This window comes from Hyaena hyaena, unplaced genomic scaffold, assembly GCF_003009895.1.
Source record: "Hyaena hyaena isolate Hyena2069 unplaced genomic scaffold, ASM300989v1 scaffold_576, whole genome shotgun sequence".
Lineage (NCBI taxonomy): Eukaryota > Metazoa > Chordata > Mammalia > Carnivora > Hyaenidae > Hyaena > Hyaena hyaena.
The window spans coordinates 401,592-422,750 of NW_024081208.1; the positions used below are offsets into that span (position 1 = coordinate 401,592).

The window sequence follows — 21,159 nt, forward strand, 5'->3', positions numbered from 1 at the left end:
GGAGGGTCAGAGAGAGAGGGAGTCACAGACTGAAAAAGGCTCCAGGCTCTGAGCTGGCAGCCAGCACAGAGCCCGACGCGGGGCCCGAACCAACGAACCGCGAGACCATGACCCAAGCGAAAGTCAGATGCCCAACTGACCAAGCCACCCAGGCACCCCAATAGTAATGTATTTTTGCTTATGGTGTTATAATGAGAGGAACTCTTTTCTTAAACCTCCAGTGGAATCACCATAAAGGACTTCTTATCTTCCTTTTTCAGCTGAAGAAAGTGAGACTGAGAGATGTTACATTACTTGCCCAAGGACACAGAGCTAGTTGAACACAGTGGATCTTAGCTCAAAGCTGTGCTTTGATAAGAAACTACTCTATCTGTCCCTTACTTAGACTACTCTGTTTTTTCCCAGGGCTAAATACATTTGAGATAGTAAGCTTCTTTCATGGCACTGGACATTCTATCTGCTTTTATTATTGAGACTGCTGGTCGACAGCCCTTTTTTCCTGGGGTACAACATAATCATGGGAGGATATTTAACAAGTAATTCTCTTTCACCTGTAATGATGAACACCATGGAGCAGAGATGATCAAAGTCTATAACTAAAAGAACTGTTCAGAATACTTTGTAAACCTAGAAGAGGTGATTCCTCTGTGTTCCATACTTTGAAAAAAAAAAAACTGACAATTTATCTCTCCTCCATTTCCCATTTCTGCCCTAGTCTTCCTTGTCTCCCAGTTGTAACTAGTATATTCCTTTCTTTGCTAATATGCTAATGCACAAAACTTGGCTAAACCTTACCCTCATGGTACAAGAGTACCTGCAAAATTATCCCAAGTCATATTTAAGCAAGGAATGTGACATTTGATTAGTCATATATCTGAATCTGAATGAGGAAGAGAGGTTAGTACCACATGGGGCTGGTGGAGAAGTAGAGCAGAGAGGATATGTCTCTTGAATCAACATACTTTTTGATGCCCTGTCTTCTAATCAATTAACATATACTGAACATTATTCATTTAGATCTTAGGGATAGAGTAATAAACAAAAGCAACAAATTTCTTGCTTACATTTAACAAATAAATAAATGATAGAGGACCAGAAAGAAGAACAATTGTAGAAGTCCATGGCTCAAATAGGCTTAGTATACTTAAGGAACAGAGGAAATGCCATTGTGACTGAACCCTAAAGTAAAGAATAGTGTTGGGGTTCCTGGGTGGCTCAGTTGGTTAAGCATCTGACTCTTTATTTTGGCTTAGGATTGAGATCAAGCCCTGCATTGGCTCTGGACTGACAGTGTGGAGCCTGCTTGGGATTTTCTCTCTTCCTCTCTCTTTGCCCCTTCCCCACTTTCTCCCTCTCTCTCTCTCTCTCTCTCTGAATGAATGAATGAATAAAAAATCATTTAAATTAAAAAAAAAAAAAAAGTAAAGGAAAGTGTTATGACAGGCCAGATCATGTAGGGCCTTAAAGGAAGCATAGAGAAATGGAAATGTCTAGCATCAAAGTACTGAAGGTGGGGTCAAGAAGAGCCAAATAGCACCAAATTTACTTTCTTGCTTGAGACTGGTTGTTTCTTGTTTTGTTTTTGTTTTATTCTGGTGGTTTTAGATTCATGGCTTTTAAAGAGGCTGTCAAACATCTAGCAAGAGAATTAAATGATCCCTAGTGGGTATGCCTTTGGGTTCTAGGAATCTATACTGAGGAAGAGAGAAAAGCAATAGCTCACAATCTACACTGTGTAATGGGATTGCATCTGAACATTAGAATGGGAGTGCTTTGAAAGTATCCTACTCAGATGACACAGGCATGGGCATAGTCAGAAGTACTTGCCAGTAATAAACTTCACTAGAAATTGAAGTAACAGTAATTTTGATTAACTCAGTTTGTAAACCCAGTGGGCAGCACCATCTGTACCCCTGTGTTTTGTATAATATCTAGCACATTGTGAAGTTTCAATGAGTAAGTAGTATGAATATTAACAATTATTTGAGGCCAACTTAAATTATTGGCTGGTATGCTAATCCCACCTGTCAGGATTGTTATCACTTGGTTGTAAAACAATTTTGAGGTGCTCTTGGCACGTATTTTTAACAGAAGATATCCCTTGATGTTTAGAACAGACACAATCCTGATATGTCCCACCAAGAGATTTACAGTTGACCTTCTTCTAAGTCTTACCAGGTGCCTTTGATCTCTTCCTCACACTTTCCATTTTCTTTTGTGTGGTTGATATTACTGCATCCCACGTAGAGCAGAGTAAGGAAACGTCATGGGGCATACATAGGAAAATGAAGGAAGAACTGAATTCCATATATACCCTTATATAATGAGTTAGCCAGTTAATGCCCAATTTCTTAAAGTGGCCTTATGGTAAAATTCACTGTTGAAATTCCTTTATAAAATTAATATTGATGGATAAAATTAGTCCAGACCAACCACATTCTACTAGGATTTCTTCTCTGTCAGAACCCAGAATTTGGCCCCCAACATAGTTAAACAATTTAAAAAGCTATGAAAGTTAACAGGTATCTTCTGTATGTTGATCTGCTTTTGGGCATGTATCTTGTAAAAGTAGATGTTGGCTTTGAAACCAATGACAAAATTAAACAATCCTTGAAATACCTGTGAAGGGACTGGTCATAGGGACAGGGCAGAAATTACTATAGCTCTAGTTACAGACTTTCTTTTTTTTTTTTCTCTTTTTTTTTATTTTTAAAGAACAGTTTTATTGTGATAAGATTCATATAGTTAAAATCTGCTATGTCACTTAGTTTTTAAAATGACTTTTTTTTTTACAAACAGTTTATTGTCAAATTAGTTTCCACATAACACTCAGTGCTCATCCTTACAAATGCCCTCCTCCATGCCCATCCCTCCTCCCCCCCACATCCATCAGTCCTCAGTTTTTGTCAGCATTCAAGAGTCTCTCATGGTTTGCTTCTCTCCCTTTCCCCCACCATTTCCGCCCTTCTTCTCCCCCTTGTTCCTCCGTCAAGTTCCTCCTAATCCTCCTATACGTGCAAACATATATTTGTCCTTCTCTGCCTCTAGTTACAGACTTTCAAATAATTTTTTCCTACCATTTTCATTGTGGCAATATTTACCACTGTAAAGGAAGTCTGAGCTGTCTTATAGTTTAGAAAATGGGTACAACTGTTCTATGTAGTTATGTAGCTACTTCATGGTCAGAGATGTCCTCATTAGCATTTTGTTTTATATCTTCTTGTCAGTTGCACTGGATAACTGTTTTGTGTTGCTTTGATGTTGTTTCTGATTTCTAGGCAAGGTCCTATACATAAAGCTAAATACTCTTTTAATATATAGAGTACAAACACAGTTTTAAACACCCAGTAAAGCCATTCTGCTATTTCTATGTTCCTACAGAAACTCGACATATTGTATGAAGGTATCAATGTCCTTGACTGTTGCAGAGAATGAATCAGGCCTGTGCTACAATAGCAGGATACGCTATTTAGAAAAATCTGAAGTCACTAAAAGAAAAGAGATCTCCTGCCCAGACATGGATGACTTTAAAAAGTCTGATCAAGAGCCTGATGTTGTGTGGTACAAGGTAACTCAGCATGATGTCAATTATTATTATTACTATTATTATTATTTAAATCTTAAGTCAATAGCTAGCTTGGGTATAGAAAAATGGAGAGATTTTATGATTTTATTTCTATTTTTTTCATATTAGATATTTCATTGAGAAAAATGAACAGATCCACAGCTAAATAATTCATAGGTTTGACTTCTGTATGGTCCTGTGTTTAATGAATTTCCATCAGCAGGTGTCATTAGCAATCCATCTTCTCCAACTGCTAAAAATAAGTAAAGTCTCTCTTTACCCAAACTCATGAGAGCAAATGGAGAGAAGAGTAAAGATTCAAGTAAAACATGAAAGAAAGTATTTGAGGAACGTAGAAATATAATTTACTGTTAGGAGCAAAGGCCCATTATTACAAGTACTAGACTTAGAAAGAATAACAACTGTTATCATGATCTATATTGTGAGAGCCACTGGAGTCAATGTAGAGGAGAGAAATGGGCCTAGTGTATGATGGGTGAACACTGGAAATAATGTGTTTAGCTGGAAATAAGCCATACTCAAAGGCTGCACAGAAATGAATTGAGTAAAAGAACTATTCACAGAGGTGGGGTTGGGTTAAAGGAACCAACAAGGGAAGAAGCTGTAAATTGCTACTCTTAAGCCTTCAATGGCAGTGAGAAAGAACAGTGTCACTGGAACCTGGCCAACAGTAGAGTGGGCCTGACAAAAGCTGTCGCCTTAAAAGAACATATGAATTGTGGCAGATAAAGAGGGATAGGGCAGTACCCTAACCCTTTACAACTCCTGTCTTCTGGTTTCCTGCTAGAACCCATAGAAACTTAAACAGAAGTCAGAGGGCAAAACTAGGAGATAGAATAGTCTTCAGATTCCCTAGGCATAGAGTAGGCCAGACAAGGTCAGAGACTGGATCTAGGGGAGGAAGCAGAGAAATAACCACATATCCTTCTAGCTATGACATTCTGGCTGCTCCCTGGGACCCTGTGGTCCTATAAGAGAACTGTGTACCCTCTGCCAACTCTGAGTCATGATAGTTGACACATTTTTCAGTTTTATATGTTATGGTTAGAGGTGATCAAGGGGGTTTTCTGCACAGGTGTTGTGTACATTGTTGCAATCACGCACACATAAAAGCTGGAACAGGTTGTTCCTATAGTATATGACAGACTCTTAATTTCCAGGGAAGCCTAAATCCTAACTCCTACATCTGTCATGTATTTTTACATTTGGAAGCCTCTCTATCTTCACACCTGTATGATCTCACCAGTAGACACCAAAAGCATGTCCTGAACTGAGACCTCAAGTCTCTATGTGAATTTTCCTTCCTTTTTTTAAATAAAGATAATATTCTAACAGACAAAAAGGAACATGATGATCACTCTGTATAAATATAGAATATCTATAATTTAATGGGACCATTCATGCCATTATTAGTCTTCTTAGTGTTTATTAAGTACTTACTATATGCCACTCACTGTGCTAAGCTTGGTCTCTATATTATCTCAATTTGAGTCTCAGTACAAGTCTGTGTGGAAGTTCTATTATCTTTGTTTAATAGGAAAAAAAAACAACTGAGGGTTAGACAGATGCTTGTCCAAAGTTACTCAGCTAACAAGGACTGGTTCTGTATTTAAGGCAGTGTTATTCAAGACTCCATTTTCTTAATCACTATCCTTTCCTGCAGTGATCCTGGAGCTAAACCCAACCCTGACCACAGGCACTTCTCTGAGATGCAACACTGGTGCAGAGAAGCCTGTGAGAAGATAGAGTAAGAATGTTTTATTTTAATTTTATAATTGAAAAAGGAAAACTGACCAACTTCAGAGTTAGCAGCTAGGAGTAAAATCCAGGTCGTCAGCCTGCAATATTTATTCTACTATCTTTTCTTCTTATTTTTCCGATAAATCCTTTTTTTTTTTCTTCTTCTCATTTCTAGACATCACTATCATCATCATATGCCAAAGCAATTTATTCCTTGGGAAATGCTAAGTATCATTTTTTTTCTTAGAAATAGACCAACAATGGTGAAACAAATGGCTTTTCTAGCTCCATTTGGGTAATAACATTTAGGATTTCTATAATATTTTACAATTGATGAATAATAATTATAATGATAAATAACATTTGTTGAGTACTCACTATATGCTAGGCTCTGTTTTAAGTGCTTTAGATAGGTTAACTTAATATCTTAGAACTACTGTATTGGGTGGGTATTATTATCATACCCATTTTCCAGAAGAAGTGACTGGAGACTTAGATGAGTTAAATGACTTAACAAAATTCACACAGCAGTTTACAACTTGCATTTTGGCTACTGGGCCCATTCTCTTAACCACTACACTAACTAATGGATCAGAATAAAAAACTAAACACCAAAGTTAAAGAGTCCCTGAAGCTCCAAAATGTTTTGTTAACCCCATTTCCCACAGTTTCAAATATATCCTTGAAAAAAGTGTATTGATGTATAGGAAAAATGTTTCCTTTTTCAGTCATTAGTTTAATAATCTTCCCTGGTTGCTTTACAGAATCTCTATGCCCTACCAGGCTGAACATAAAGCGACCTTTCTTTGGATACAGCAATGAACACTTGTCCAGAGTTCATTCTGGTGCACATTCAAATTTGGAAATGTATAGTGTAATGGGTTGCCTGGGTGGCCCACTCGGTTAAATGTCAGACTTCAGCTCAGGTCATGATCTCATGGTTCATGAGTTCGAGCCCCACATTGGGCTCTGTGCTGACAGCTCAGAGCCTGTAACCTGCTTTAGATTCTGTGTCTCCCTTTATCTCTGCACCTCCACTGCTTATGCTCTGTCTCTCAAAAACAAACAAACAAACAAACAAACAAACACATTTTTAAAAGAAATGTACAGTCTATTATCTCTAGTGTTTTTTCATTTTTAAGATTTTTAAAAAAATAAGGTTCATTTATTTATTTTGAGAGAGACGGAGAACATGAGTTGGGGAGGGGCATAAAGAGAGGGAGAATCCCAAGCAGGCTCTACACTGCCAGTGCAGAGCCCGATGCAGGACTCAAACACATAAAATCTTGAGATCATGACCTGATCCAAAACCAAGAGTTGGACATTTAATGGACTGAACCATCCAGATGCCCCTATCTCTGGTGTTTTAACAGTAAAAAGTATGTGTGTTGCATGATCAGTTTCCAGGTCATCTTTATATATTCTTTATATAAAAGAATATATATATTTATGTAAAGAATATATATTTATAAATAATATATATATACAGAATATAATGCCAAGTGAAATAAATCTGTCAGACAAATGGAAAAACCATATAATGTCAGTCATATGTGGAATTTAAGAAACCAAAAAAAATGAGCAAAAGGAAAGCAATGGGTGAACTAAGAAACAGATTCTTAACTATAGGTAACAAACTGATGGTTACTAGAAGGGAGGTGGGTGGGGGGATGGGTGAAATACGTGATGGGATTAAGGAGTACATTTGTTGAGATGAGTACTGGCTGAGTCATTATATTGTACATATGAAACTAATATAACACTGTATGTTAACTATACTGGAATTAAAATAAGAAACTTAATAAAAATAGGACATGAGCAATGAAAATAAAAATACATACCTAGAGGTAAGACACTTATCTATCTGATTGGTTACCTCAGTTGATAAAAGGGTTAATGGTATTAATGAGTTAAGGCTCCCAGTTTGAATCCTTTTTCTTGTCACAGCTATCTCAATTTGAGATGATTACCATGGGTTATAAATGGGATGGGTTAGTACAATATGGATGGTTTACTAGAAATTCATTCATTTATTTGTACAACCATTCATTTATTCAACGCATATTTACTGGGTGCCTACCATGAGCTAGGCACTATTCTAGGAATTGGGGATAATGAAGTGACCAAAATAAACACATTTCCCCATCCTAATGGAGGGAATTAGATAAATAAACAGCTTCCCCTCAACACTCTAGAGAAGACCTATATCAATTAAAACATCTAAAAATCAGCTCCTACTTGAAATCAACAGCATTAGTATTGAGTATTTTTTTTAGTATTTTTTTTTTAAGTTTATTTATTTAGAGAGAGAGAGGGCATGCATGGGTGTGAGTGTGCAAGCTGGGGAGGGGCAGAGAGAGAGAGAAAGAGAGAATCCCAAGCAGGCTCTGTACTGTCAATGAAGAGCCTGACACAGGGCTCCATCTTGAGCCAAAATCAAGAGTCAGACACTTAACTTACTCAGCCACCCAGGCTACCCTACCTCTGTTTCTGACCATAGATAGACATGAAAATCTTTGCAAAGGAAATTGTCATAACTAAATAAGATCAGTTAATATTTCTATAATATATAATCATTGACAGTAATGTTTCACAAATCTTTTTCTATTATATAGCATACCTAGAAAATGGTAATAAGACACAGTGAGGTGATTGTATAAAAACTGCCCTGAGGTTTGGGTTACTCTAGACGTCATGTGACTGATGTAGGACTGAATCATAGATCACTGTGTCTATACCCTAGTAATTCTCCTCTAGCATCCCAGGATTCTATGGCCCACTAGTGGTTTGAAAGTTCTAGTCTATTTTTCCATAAAATGTAACATATAATTTTTTTATCTAAAGATAGCTGAATAAGTCAATCCTGGTTGTCCTTGGAGTGCACATGGTGTGTGGAAGGGGGCTGTCTCTCCTTTATTTGAGTCTCATCAATTAGCAAAATGAGGTGAGGCTAGTTACCATCATCTTAAAAAAATTTTTTTTAATGTTTTATTTATTTCTGAGAGAGAGAGAGAGAGAGAGAGAGAGAGAGAGAGAGAGACAGCATGAGCAGGGGAAGGTCAGGGAGAGAGGGAGATACAGAATCTGAAACAAGCTCCAGGCTCTGAGCTAGCTATCAGCACAGAGTCGGATGCAGGGCTTGAACCCACGAACCATGAGATCATGACCTGGGCCAAAGTTGGACGTGCAACCGATTGAGCCACCCAGGCGCCCCGTTACCATCATCTTTTTACAGATGAGGTAACTGAAATAGCTTGCATAGGGTCACTTGGTTAACACATGGCTGATTAGGAGTTAAAGTCCTGAACTTCTAAATTCTAGAACGTGTTCTTCTTAAAGATTCCTGATTCCTCTGCTAAATGCATACACTCACATCACTGATGTAAATAGAATGCTCTATCAAAATTGTTATTTTGGAAACAGTTCCTGAAATCTTTCTGAAGGACTCTAAATGTCCAAAGGGACTTAAGTGGACCAGAAGGAGATTTTCATAAGATCAAACTGGAACTGAGTAGAAGGAATTACAATGTCAACTTATTTTTTTAATACATGAAAAATATTGAAATGCAAAGATGTTAAGTGATTTTCTTAAGTCTAATAGAACCTCTTTCTCCTTTCCTTTTTGACATTTTACAGAGTTTTACAAAAATCTTGGAATCCAGCCAAAAGAAGAGTGTGTATATCTATGAATATATTTAAAAATGGTGATCATTTTGACAAATAAGTGTAGAGGTGTATAAAGTCAGTTGTACCTTGCTCTTCCACTCCATTTTAACCATCTAAGGTCATAAGTGTTACCTGTTTGTTATATCATTCCACACTTTCCTCTATGCCAACACATAGAGGAAAAATATTATTTATTTATATACATACATATGTACACACACATATACATCTCCCTGCCCCTCAGTTTTATAAACATGGGAACATCGTGTACATATCACTCTTCACCTCTCCCCATACATAACTCACAAATGTATTGTGAATGTCATTCCCTGTTAGTAATATAAATCTAATTCATTTTTCATAGCTGTATCCTAGTTTATAAATAAATAAACTTCTTTTATTCAACCACTCTTTTAATGGATATTCAAATTTTTTTCTAGTTTTTTAAAATAATTTCAGTATTATAGTAAGCATCCTTGTAAACATACATATATCATTCCATCCATGACATATAAGATAGGAATGCTCTCACTACTATTATTCAAAATTGTTCTGGAGTTTCTAGCTATCTAATAAGAAAATTAAATGAAATATCGTATAAATATTAGAAACAAAAAGACAAAATTATCTTATTTTTCATATTATATAATTGTATACCAAGAAACCCTGAGACTGAACAACAACAAAATAGAACTGTTAAGTTGATAAGATAACTTAATAAAGATATACAAAATATTCAATAACTTTTGTTTTTGGTAATCAGACACATAAAAGGAAGGAATGAAATTATTCCATTTATAATAATGACTGATTATAAAACAATTTAGAGTAAAATTAACCAAAAGGTAGGAAGAAATCTATATAAAAATATAATTTTACTGAAAGACAAAATATGGTCTAAATTAATAGAGTGACAGAATGTATTTTCTGTGTGGGATTATCTTATAGAGTAAAAGATAAGTTCTTTCCAATTCAATGTAAATAGTTAATTCATTTTGCTAGAATATCCTTTTTTTTGGAATTAGACACTGATAAACATTATCAGTTTATATGGATGAATGAATCTAGCACAATTGATAAGAAACTATTGGATAAAAACATTCATTGAGGGGCGCCTAGGTGGTTCAGTCGGTTAAGCATCCTACTTTGGCTCAGGTCATGATCTCACGGTTCGTGGGTTCGAGCCCCGCATTGGGCTCTGTGCTGACAGCTAGCTCAGAGCCTGGAGCCTGTTTCAGATTCTGTATCTCCTTCTCTCTCTGACCCTCCCCTGCTCACGCTGTCTCTCTCTCTCTCTCTCAGAAATGAATAAAACATTTAAAAATTAAAAAAAATAATAAAAAGAAACATTCATGGAAAGCGACTTATTCTACCTGATACTAAAATTACTACAAAACAACAATAATTCAAATAGTAAGTTTATGAAAAGATTAATAGATCTGTTAAATAGAATAAAGAATCCAGAATCTGATTTTAAAATATTTATGTATGAGAACTTAGTATACAATAACATTTCATTTGAATGAGTGTGGTGTGGGATAATGTTTGATTAAAAATGCTGTGCATGTAATTGACTTTACACTTGGAAAAAATAATTAGATCTCTGTCTTATACCTTGTTTAAGAAAAGTTCCAGATGAATTATAAGGAGTTAATTTCATCTACTAAAATAATATTTTAGGAATGACCAGTTCTAAATGCTGTCACTCATTATAATGAGTTAGGCTTCCAAAGTTAAGAGCTTTACATAGATTTATCATACTATACATTCTGACAGTTTTCTTAAAGGGGAAAAAAGTCACTGGAGACCTTATAACTATAGCCCAAATGACCAACACTTTCTTGCTAAAACGTAGTTTGGCAAAATGCTTAGAGATTTTGAATCCCATTGATAATATATTATTATGTACCTTGTTTTGTTACCATATAATTACATTTCATCCTTAAATTTTTAATTCCATAACCAGAATTTTCAAAGATATTTTTATCCAGAAGGGATGAACTGTGAAACCCATGAAAGTTTCAGTTTGGTGTGCCTTAAAACCAGTCACTTACACAAGATTTAAGACCCATTTATCTTTGTTTTTACTCCTATATATGGCATTAGAAGTCAGAGGGGGGTTCTTAACTATTTGTAAATTACAAAGGCGATGGGTTAATGTAAGAGGAGTGGGTATTTGAGATATGTAAGAAGCACTTGTCTTTGAATCTGGGGACCTGGATTCTGGTCATCATTCCACCATTAATGTGGATAAGTAACTGTATGTCACTGGAACTCTGTTCCCCCACATATAAAAAGATGTAATAATGTCTGCCATATATCCCAGACATGTTATAAATATTTAATGACTAGATCCTTACTTAATATTTGCTGCTACTATAGAAGGGGGAAAGTTACAAGGGAAGATTAAAAAAATAGTTAACTGAATACATCTCAGACTCTAGTTGGGAAATTAGATTTTTTTAAAGTTGTGTTATTCTGTATAATCTACAAACATAAAGCTTACCCTTATTATCTGTCCAATTTGATGTGTTTTGTCAAATGTATACACCAATATTGAGCTATAGAATGTTTCCATGACTCCCAAGTTCCTCCATGTTCCTTTGTAGTCAGATCCCTCCTCTGAGACCCAGTCCTTGGTAAAAACTCATCTGTTCTCTCTTTCCACAGTTTTGCAAAATGTTATATAAATGGAATAGTATGATATGGAGCCTTCTATGCCTGTCTCCTTTCACTTAAAATAGTGCTTTTATATTTGTCTATGTTGGGGTTTATACCCTATAGTTCATTCCTTTTGTTGCTGAGTAGTAGTCCAATTTTCCACTGTAGAAATGTACCACTATTTAGCTGTTCATTGTTGATGACCATTTGGGACACTGTTGGGTTTTGGTGATTAGAAATAAAGGTCTTATAAAGTTGAGTTTTGACTGTAAAATTTCTTGATTTATCAAAATAATATGTTTTTGTCAGTTTTTATAATCTTACTTTGATTGTGTGTGCTTTTCTCAAACTTAAGAGGAGTTTGCTGTTGATCTTTCCTAAATTGTTATAAGAATCCAGGCTTAGGAAGGACTTCTTATATATCCCTAATCATATTGAAGGGATAAAAACATATCAAAGCAAATTAAAGCCTCTTGAACAATGTCTCTTTCTACAGTCTGACCACGTTCATTTAAAAAATAAAACAGGGGCGCCTGGGTGGCTTAGTCGGTTAAGCGTCCGACTTTCGCTCGGGTCATGATCTCACGGTTCGTGGGTTCGAGCCCCGTGTCGGGCTCTGTGCTGACTGCCAGCTCAGAGCCTGGAGCCTGTTTCAGAGTCTGTCACTCCCTCTCTCTCTGACCCTCCCCTGTTCACACTGTCTCTCTCACTCTCCTAGAAATAAATAAAAACATTAAAAAAAAATAAAATAAAATAAAAAATAAAACAAAGTTTATGTAATTTGAGAGGGAGAGAGAGAGAGAGAGAGAGAGAGAGAGAGACCCAAACAGGCTCCACACTGTCAGCATGCAGAGCCTGATATGGGGCTTGAACTCACAAACTGCAACCTGAGCCAAAATCATGAGTCAGGCTCTTAACCAACTGAGCCACCCAGGCCCCCTGTCTGACCACCTTCTATATATTCAATAGAATGATCTTTCAAAAATCCACATCTGAATTTAGGATGCCACTGTTTAAAGCACTCCAATGAGTCCATTAAACCATTTAAGAGCAGAACCTGACACTGTGCCACGCATGTTCATTAATTACCTAATTTAATTTATAGAACAGCCTTATAAGTTATATAGTGATTTAAGTTATTCAGTTGCAGAGCTGGGATTTCAACCCTGACAGTGTGAAAATATCTTAGAATAGAATTAAAGGCTTTTAGTATCTGGTCTAGCCTACTCAGTACCACTCTCAACAATAAAACTGCTCATAATTATTTTGTTTACTCCGTTTTTTTTCACACCTGAGTGCTTCACATGTTGTTCTCCCTGTCCAGTATGTCTTACTTGCCTAACTTTTATATATTATTCAAAACTCAACTCAAATGCTAATAGTAGCCTAAATGCACACCGAACCTCTTTGTCCATGCCCAGTCTGCTATACTCTTGGATGATCCAATATTAGAATTACTTCAGATATTTCTTTCACAGTTCTTATGTTATACATTTCTTCCACAGTTCTTGAATATTCTTTTTTAATTTCTTGTTTAATTTTGCTTGTCAGTTTGGGAAGTTATTACTAACACACCTACAAACTCACTGATTTTTTTCCCCTTCACCATGACCAGTTTATTAAAATGCCTATCAAAGGCATTCTTTATGTCTGTTATAGTGTTTTTATCTCTAGTAAACACTTTTCCAAAGAAGACATCCAGATGGCCAACAGACACATGAAAATATGCTCAACATCACTCATCATCAGGGAAATACAAATCAAAACCACACTGAGATACCACCTCACACCAGTCAGGATGGCTAAAATTAACAATTCAGGAAACAACAGATGCTGGTGAGGATGTGGAGAAATGGGAACCCTCTTTTGCACTGTTGGTGGGAATGCAAACTGGTGTAGCCACTCTGGAAACCAGTGTGGCGATTCCTCAAAAAAAATTAAAAATAGAACTACCCTACTACCCAGCAATAGCACTACTAGAAATTTATCTGAAGAATGCAGGGGTGCTGATTCACAGGGGTACATGTACCCCCAATGTTTATATCAGTGCTTTCAACCATAGTCAGATTATGGAAAGAGCCTAAATGTCCATCAACTGATGAATGGATAAAGAAGATGTGGTTTATATATACAATGGAATTCTACTTGGCAATGAGAAAAAATGCAATCCTATTTGTAGCAACATGGATGGCACTGGAGGGTATAGTTGCTAAGTGAAATAAGTCAGTCAGTGAAAAACAGATATCATACGTTTTCAATCATATGTGGAACTTGAGAAACTTAACAGAAGACCATGGGGGAAGGGAAGGGGAAAACTAGTTACAAACATAGAGGGAGAAAGGCAAACCATAAGAGACACTTAAATACAGATTACAAACTGAGGGTGGATGGGGGTGGGGTAGATGGGAAAATTGGTGATGGGCATTGAGGAGGGCACTTGTTGAGATGAGAACTGGGTGCTGTATATAAGCAATTAACCACAGGAATGTACCCCCAAAACGAAGAGCACACCGTATACACTGTATGTTAGCCCAACTTGACAATAAGTTTTATTAATAAAATAAAACACTATTAAAAAGCCATGAAAGGCATTCTTTATGCTGTTACAGTGTTTTTATCTCTAGTATTTCCCTTTTTATTTTTTTTAAAGAGTTTGCATCTCTCTTCTGTTCTTACATGTCCACTATTACCAGTACCAGTAGGACCATTAACATATTATTCATACTTACTTTAAATTCTCAGGCCGGTAATTCCAAATTTTCTGCTATACCTGAGTCTGATTCTAATGCTTGTTCTCTTCTTCAAATGGTGCTTGCTTTTTTTTTTTTTTTTGTCTTTTACTACACCATTTATTTATTTATTTTTTTACAAATAGTTTATTGTCAAATTAGTTTCCACATAACACTCAGTGCTCATCCCCAAAGTGCCCTCCTCCATGCCCACCCCCCCCTCCCCCCCACATCCATCAGTCCTCAGTTTTTGTCAGCACTCAAGAGTCTCTCATGGTTTGCCTCTCTCCCTCTCCCCCTCCATTTCCCCCTTCTTCTCTCCCCATGGTACTGAAGTAATAGGCCTTTAATGTGAGGCTAAGAGTTAGGCTGTGTTTACTCCTTGTTGTTGTTGTAGGTACTAGTAGCTAAAATTCCCTCTGGTGTCCTTGTTTTTCACTCCCCTATTATCTTTGGGTTTTCCTAGAGACTTCATCTTAAGGTCTGAATTGTGCAATTATTTTAGCTGTAATATCATTATGTTATACAGGAACCCTGTTGATGTGATGGTAAGGTGTAGGGTAAGGGAAAGCATTCTGTAATCTTATGGTTAGATTTCAGTGTTTTAGTGAGCTCTATCTCTGGTCTGTAGCCCTCACAAGTGCTTCTCAGCTTCTCTCCATTAGATGAGACTGGAAGGATAGAGGGAGCTGGAGCTGGCTATTTTTCTTCCCCTACTTCAAAAGCTAAAGGGGGCTGTCATTGGGTATTTCCCTTTTCCCATATTCTTTGATGTCAGACGATTGTCAAGGAGAACAGAGCTCTTTGGGCATATTTTCAAAATGTTTTTTTTTTTTCCTTCCTTTGCCAGAAGCATAAGGGGATGTTTTTCCTCTAGTTTCCACGCTGATAATCTGGTGGAGTTCCTGGAGGCAAACCTTTTAAAAGTGGCCCACAACCCTGGGCCACCATGTCTTTTTTTTAATTTTTAAAATATTTTGTATGTATTTATGAGAGAGAAAGACAGCATGAGCAGGGAAGGGTCAGAGAGAGAGAGAGAGAGAGAGAGAGAGAGAGACAAAATCTGAAATAGGCTCCAAGCTCTGAGCTAGCTCTCAGCACAGAGCCTGACGCGGGGCCCACGAACCATGAGATCATGACCTGAGCCGAAGTTGGATGCTTAACCAACTGAGCCACCCAGGCGCCCCTAGGCCACCATGGTTTTTTAATATATCAAGCTAGTTCACAGTCAGTCTTCAGAAATTAGTCAGTTATCCTTTAAGTGTTCCTACTAGTTGCTGGCTCCTTTGTCTGCTTTAGTTCCGAGTAAGCTGTGATTCTTTGTACTCACCTTTCTCTCCAGTTTCTAGGACAGTGGTTTTCACTGTCACCTCAGTTATCTGATGGATATAAGAAGGGTAGTTGACTTCCAGGTTGTTCAGCTTTTATTTTCTTGTTGTGTGGATGATAGTGACACCTTCCAAGCCTTTGCATGTTGAATCAGAAACTGGAAGTCAACCCCTGCATTGGAATTATAACTTTGGATTGTCTTTTGAGTTGTCTCCAGATCTCCATAGAAATGTGAATCACATTAACTCCTGACAGTCATTAACCTGTCATAATAGGTATGTATGTAATTTGAAGGCAGAGTTATGAGGCTAGTAATGATAATAGAATAATAGTTAATATTTATAGTTTTTAGCATATGATGCTCTATAATACAGAACATTTATATGCATTACCTCATTTATTCCTCATAATCACCCATATTGGTAAATATTATTATCACTACTTTTTAAAAGTTTATTTATTTTGAGAGAGAGAGAGAAAAAAATAGATTGAGCAGGAGAGAGACAGAGAGAGAATTTCAAGCTTACAGCACAGAGCCCTATGAGGGGCTTGAACTCACAGACCATGAGATCATGACCTGAGCTGAAACTGATTTGGATGCTTAAGCAACTGAGCCACCCAGGCACCCCCTAATGCCACCTTTTTAATAGGTGAAAAAAAATGAGGCAATTTTCATTTTCCGCTAGGAAGCAGAAAGACTTTCTGAAGTTTGCTATCCTATGAATTTGGAGTAGAGGTAGGGCTGAAAATGGCAAAGTTAATACCTAATTCACAATTGTGCTCCTATGTCTTCCATCTTTAATTTGAAGAAAGTTCAGGTTCCCTATAGATTTTTAGTCAAATGCCTAGATACTCTATGAAATAGTCCAGTCTCAGGAGAAAGGAGAGAAATTGAGTCTGAGGGTATGAATATCAGGTTCCCTTGAGGACCAGAGGTTATGTGATTGGTTTGTGGTTGCACAACTACTTTGTGTCTGAACTTCAGAATCAGAATAAATATTTAAATAAATCTTCCTAGTGTTCTTGCCATGAGAAATGAGTCATGTGCTCTGAATAGCACGGAAATATCCATGGCCAACAAATCAAACTGTTTCAAAAATACCTGTGGGTATGATGATGATATCCCAGAAATGTACTGTGAATATATTGGTGACTATTTCAGGGTGGAAATTCTAAGGTCCAAATGTGGCTGGCAACAAGTTACTTCAAGAAGCTTGGTCAATAGATGTTTCTGTTGAACATCCTTGGCTCCCAACCTAGCAAATGCTGGCAAGTGGCACTTGCCACTGGAAGGTTGGGAGGGAGGAAAGGAAGCTGGGCTTTAAGGGCTGACATTGAACAAGGAGGTCCTACAACAAAGTGCTCTGTGAGGGATCAGCCAGGCGATGTTTGTTGAACTTGGGTACTTCTAGCAAGACTGGCCCTCAGCAAAACCATTGACTTGATAAAGTTTATTTTAATAGTCTCAGGGGCATTAAATAATAGAGGAATTACACACTGAGAACAGCATTAGGGGCCTGCTTATATTTGAGGCTTTGGTGTTTTTTACCTAGCCTCAGATAAACAATCACCTTGAGAATTACATGCTTCAAATTTCTTTGCCTAAGAGGCTGTCAAACAGGTATGGAGCAATGAGGTATGGCAATGGTACCTGTTCACCAGGAAAGAGGTCATGGGAAAATTGGGGACAGGAGGGAAACAATGACAATAGTAAGCCTATCAGCCAGCAGTTTAAGGGAACGATATTGCAAATAATGGAGTAAAAAGCATGGAAGACTTCTGAGGTTTGATGTAGGTACCCAGATATGTGTAGGATAACCAATGAAGTAACTTTATAAAGGATGGGTTGGTGGGGGCGTTATGGTCTTCTATAAGCCTCTTCTGAACAAAACGTAGTTACTCTACCCACCTTCTGGATTAGTGTTGGAGTGGTCTTTTAGGAGCTATATATTTTCAGTGAGTTAAAGTATTATGTTCCTGGGGATGGTTAACCAATTAGTGAGGATTTGTTTTCATCTGATTAGTCCATTAGCACCAGTTTTCACCAAAGAGAGCTGGAGGTTTGGAAGAGATATAATTCAGGATTGTGAAAGTTTAGGGATGGAATGTGTTCTCTGTTCTGAATGACCACCATATATAGTGCTGCCCAGCAAGAGTGTAATGAATAAACTCTGCAAGCCTCTGGGCTCTGGCTACTTACATGGTAGTATATATTATCCTCATACACAGAGTCAGAAACTGATACCTAAAGCAGTTAAACAAATTTGCCCAAGACCACAGAACTTGGGTGAACGCCGGATGATGACCTAGAGCTGTCTTACTCTGACAGCTGCTGGCCTTTTCATCTATACTACATTGTCTCCAGAAGGGTGGAGATGACCTGATGATAACATTTTCCTATGCCATAGTTTAAAAAACCCCAAAAAGCTATATTGGGCACAAATAATCCTTTATAAGTCTAGATGGAAACTTGGAAAGCACTTGGGGATATCTTGATTTAGCCCAAAGAATGTATAAAGATTCCAGGCTGTTCTTCATTGGGCTTATTTTCTAACTCCTATACACTCTTTAGATTGTACTTCCTGGTGGAAAAATCAAAGCAGTGTGCAGAGAAAATGAAAATAGTAAGAGCTAATTGCATATGGACTTTCACCAAAAATGACATTAGAAAATGTCATATGTCTTTGAATACAATAAGTGTGTGGGCTCATTTGCCCACCCCCACCACTGCTATGTGAAAGTGAAGCAGCTCAGTTTTCATTTTCCTTTCCTCTAAAAATGCCCAAAGGGACCATATTTTTGTTTAATAACCTTCAGAATGATTCCTTAGAAATCTGAGGCTATCAGAGTTTGAAGCAATGCGAAAATAATTGTGGATTATTATTGTATGACGATAGTGGCAGCTGGACTATTTTTTTTTTCTTTTTGTTCAGACTTTCTTCTTCATTTTCCCAGAAACCTTATATCCCCAGGTTTAACTCAAGAGCAAATCTCACATAGGTGATAAACCTCACCAGACATGGTGTGTAATTGTTCTTTGGAAAGACCCTAGGGAGTGAAGCAGCCTTATATCTAGATGCCTTAGATAGTATTTTATTTACTTTCTGACAATGTGAGTGGGTAGTTGTATTGCACATAAAGCAAGAATATCTCCTAAATATTATACCTGTGAACTTAAGTGCCAGTTTTTGTGTTTTGTTGTCAAAACTCCTGCTATCACAAAAGAAAAAAAAATTGTCATAGTAAGAAACTAATAAATGGGTGCTCCTTCTCTCAAAGCATTTTACACACACACACACACACACACACACACGTGTGTTGTGCATGTATGTATACATACAGCCATGCAGAGCTGGGGATTGAGAGTCAGCACTGATTCTACCTTTATGTGAATGTTTAGGATGTATATATAGTGAGCAGGAGTTGGGGGATGAGGGTGGGAGGGGTAGTAGAGAGATTTTATATACCATAGTGGGATAAGTGGAAAGTTCTGTTAACAATTATTTACATCATTTGCGTCACAATAATTTCTTCATTGTCTTAGCTAAATTAAGATTCAGAATTTAGATGATAAAATATTTTTGCCTTGATTACTTAGAACAGCTGAATAATCATGGCTATCCCCTAGACCTCCTTTTGATGTTTATACAGCTTTTGGCTACCACTTTTGTTGAACATTTGAGATGGGTACTAGACAGACTGGAACAATATCTACAAAGTAGCCTGAGAAAATTCCCAAAAGGCAAAGCCACTTGGCTGAATATTCTTACATACTTGGCAATTGCTATGTCCTTGTCACTCCCTGGAAAAGTGCTAAACACCCCTTTCTAGAGAAGTCCAATCCCAGTAGCCAGACTCACTCACATTCTCCTTAGGAGTGTAGAAAAATTGTCTTCCAAACCCAAATCTTATTCTCTGCTCATATATCACTGAACTTACAAAGTAAGTGGAAAATTTCTCCACTTTATTACTAAGACAAAATGTGTGTTTATCTTACCTAGCTGCTTAAGAGAACTGCTGAAGCCAAATTTTCTTGAACGCTTCCCCTTATCCCACCCACCCAATGGGTCTCTTAACTATGGGGAGAAAGACTCTAGAATATTAGCATTTGTTTTTAATTATAATAAGTAATTAATAAAACCATTGTAGACTACATTGCCAACGTAAAAGCCTGTTATGAATTTTTTATAATGCGTAAGTCTCCCTTGCAGTATACTATGTTGCTAAGTGAACACTGTTCTCTTAGGACACTTAGGAAATGTCCCTGTGAAATAAGAAAAAAAAACCAGGGCTTTATGGTGATATTTAGCTACTTTTAAGTTTCTGTTATACCTCTTTTGTATTGGGGGAGCTTGTATGCTTTTCTGTGTTGGCAGACTATCTCTAAAGACTTTCTACACTTGGGATCAGGCCTTCAAAGTAGCTCTTAGGCTGATAGTTGTGATATTTAAATTAGACACTTTAAAAGACATTCGTGGTTTTTTCTGGTCATTGGCTTAACTCTAGTTATATATTTTGAAACCTAAAGAGAAGAGTACAAATAAGTGAAAGTACTAACTTGCCAGTACTAGGACTTGATGAGAATTTTAATTTTTTGCTTACTTGCAAATATTTTCTCTGCAGGAATGCAAGCCAAAAATGTGGAGAAGCATAATAATACAGAAAGGAAATGCTCTTCTAATCCAAGAAGTTCAAGAAGAAGATGGAGGAAATTACACTTGTGAACTTAAGTATGAAGGAAAACTTGTGAGACGAACGACTGAATTGAAAGTTACAGGTAAAAATTGCTTCTACCAAACTGTGGCAAATGAGCTTTTAAGTATAATTTGGTATGGGAAGAAAGTTTCCAAAACAAAGAGTGAATTTGTGGAGAATTTACACCTGACTGCAAATCAAGTAGTTGAAAAGCTTGCTATTAGTAAGTTGTACTGGTAAATGATACATGGAATATGGACAATTGATTTAGGGAACATGTGCCCAGTTGCTGTGTATCTGTTCTCTGCCTTTATGAAAGGTTCTTAACTCTTCAGGTTATCATTAGCTGTTAGTAAGCATCTCAAAAAAAAATATACTGGAACCACTTTAGAATATTGACTTAACTGGTATGTGGAATCTTCTTGTAGGTAATGGCTGCCACAGAATGATATCCTATTGGGATTTTGGAATGACATCTTCTTGGACTGCATCCAAAATGTCATTTATACAAAATTGCTCATAAATGATATTATTGTATGCTTCTAGTTATTCTTAAATGGACCAACTTTAAGAATAAGTGTGTGTGTGTGTGTGTGTGTGTGCGTGTGTGTGTGTGTATTTAAATCTGAATTACAAGTAAAGTATAAGTTAGTAATTCTACTCACACTTAAAGTGAGAAACTCAGGATATTTCTTATGTGGTGAAGAATATTAGAAAGTAATTTTCAGAGACATATGACAGAACTTAATACCA

The 21,159-nt window shown here is 36.9% G+C and overlaps 1 protein-coding gene across 1 annotated transcript in view; it reads left to right on the top strand.

Annotated features, from left to right (window-relative positions):
* IL1RAPL2 (interleukin 1 receptor accessory protein like 2) overlaps window positions 1–21,159 on the top strand; it is a 637,686-nt gene that overhangs the window by 53,535 nt on the left and 562,992 nt on the right. Inside the window, exons 4-5 of the mRNA XM_039256555.1 lie at window positions 3,382–3,568; window positions 20,335–20,488. Of these exons, the coding sequence (XP_039112486.1) occupies window positions 3,382–3,568; window positions 20,335–20,488 (341 nt within the window). The remainder of the gene's footprint in view (window positions 1–3,381; window positions 3,569–20,334; window positions 20,489–21,159) is intronic.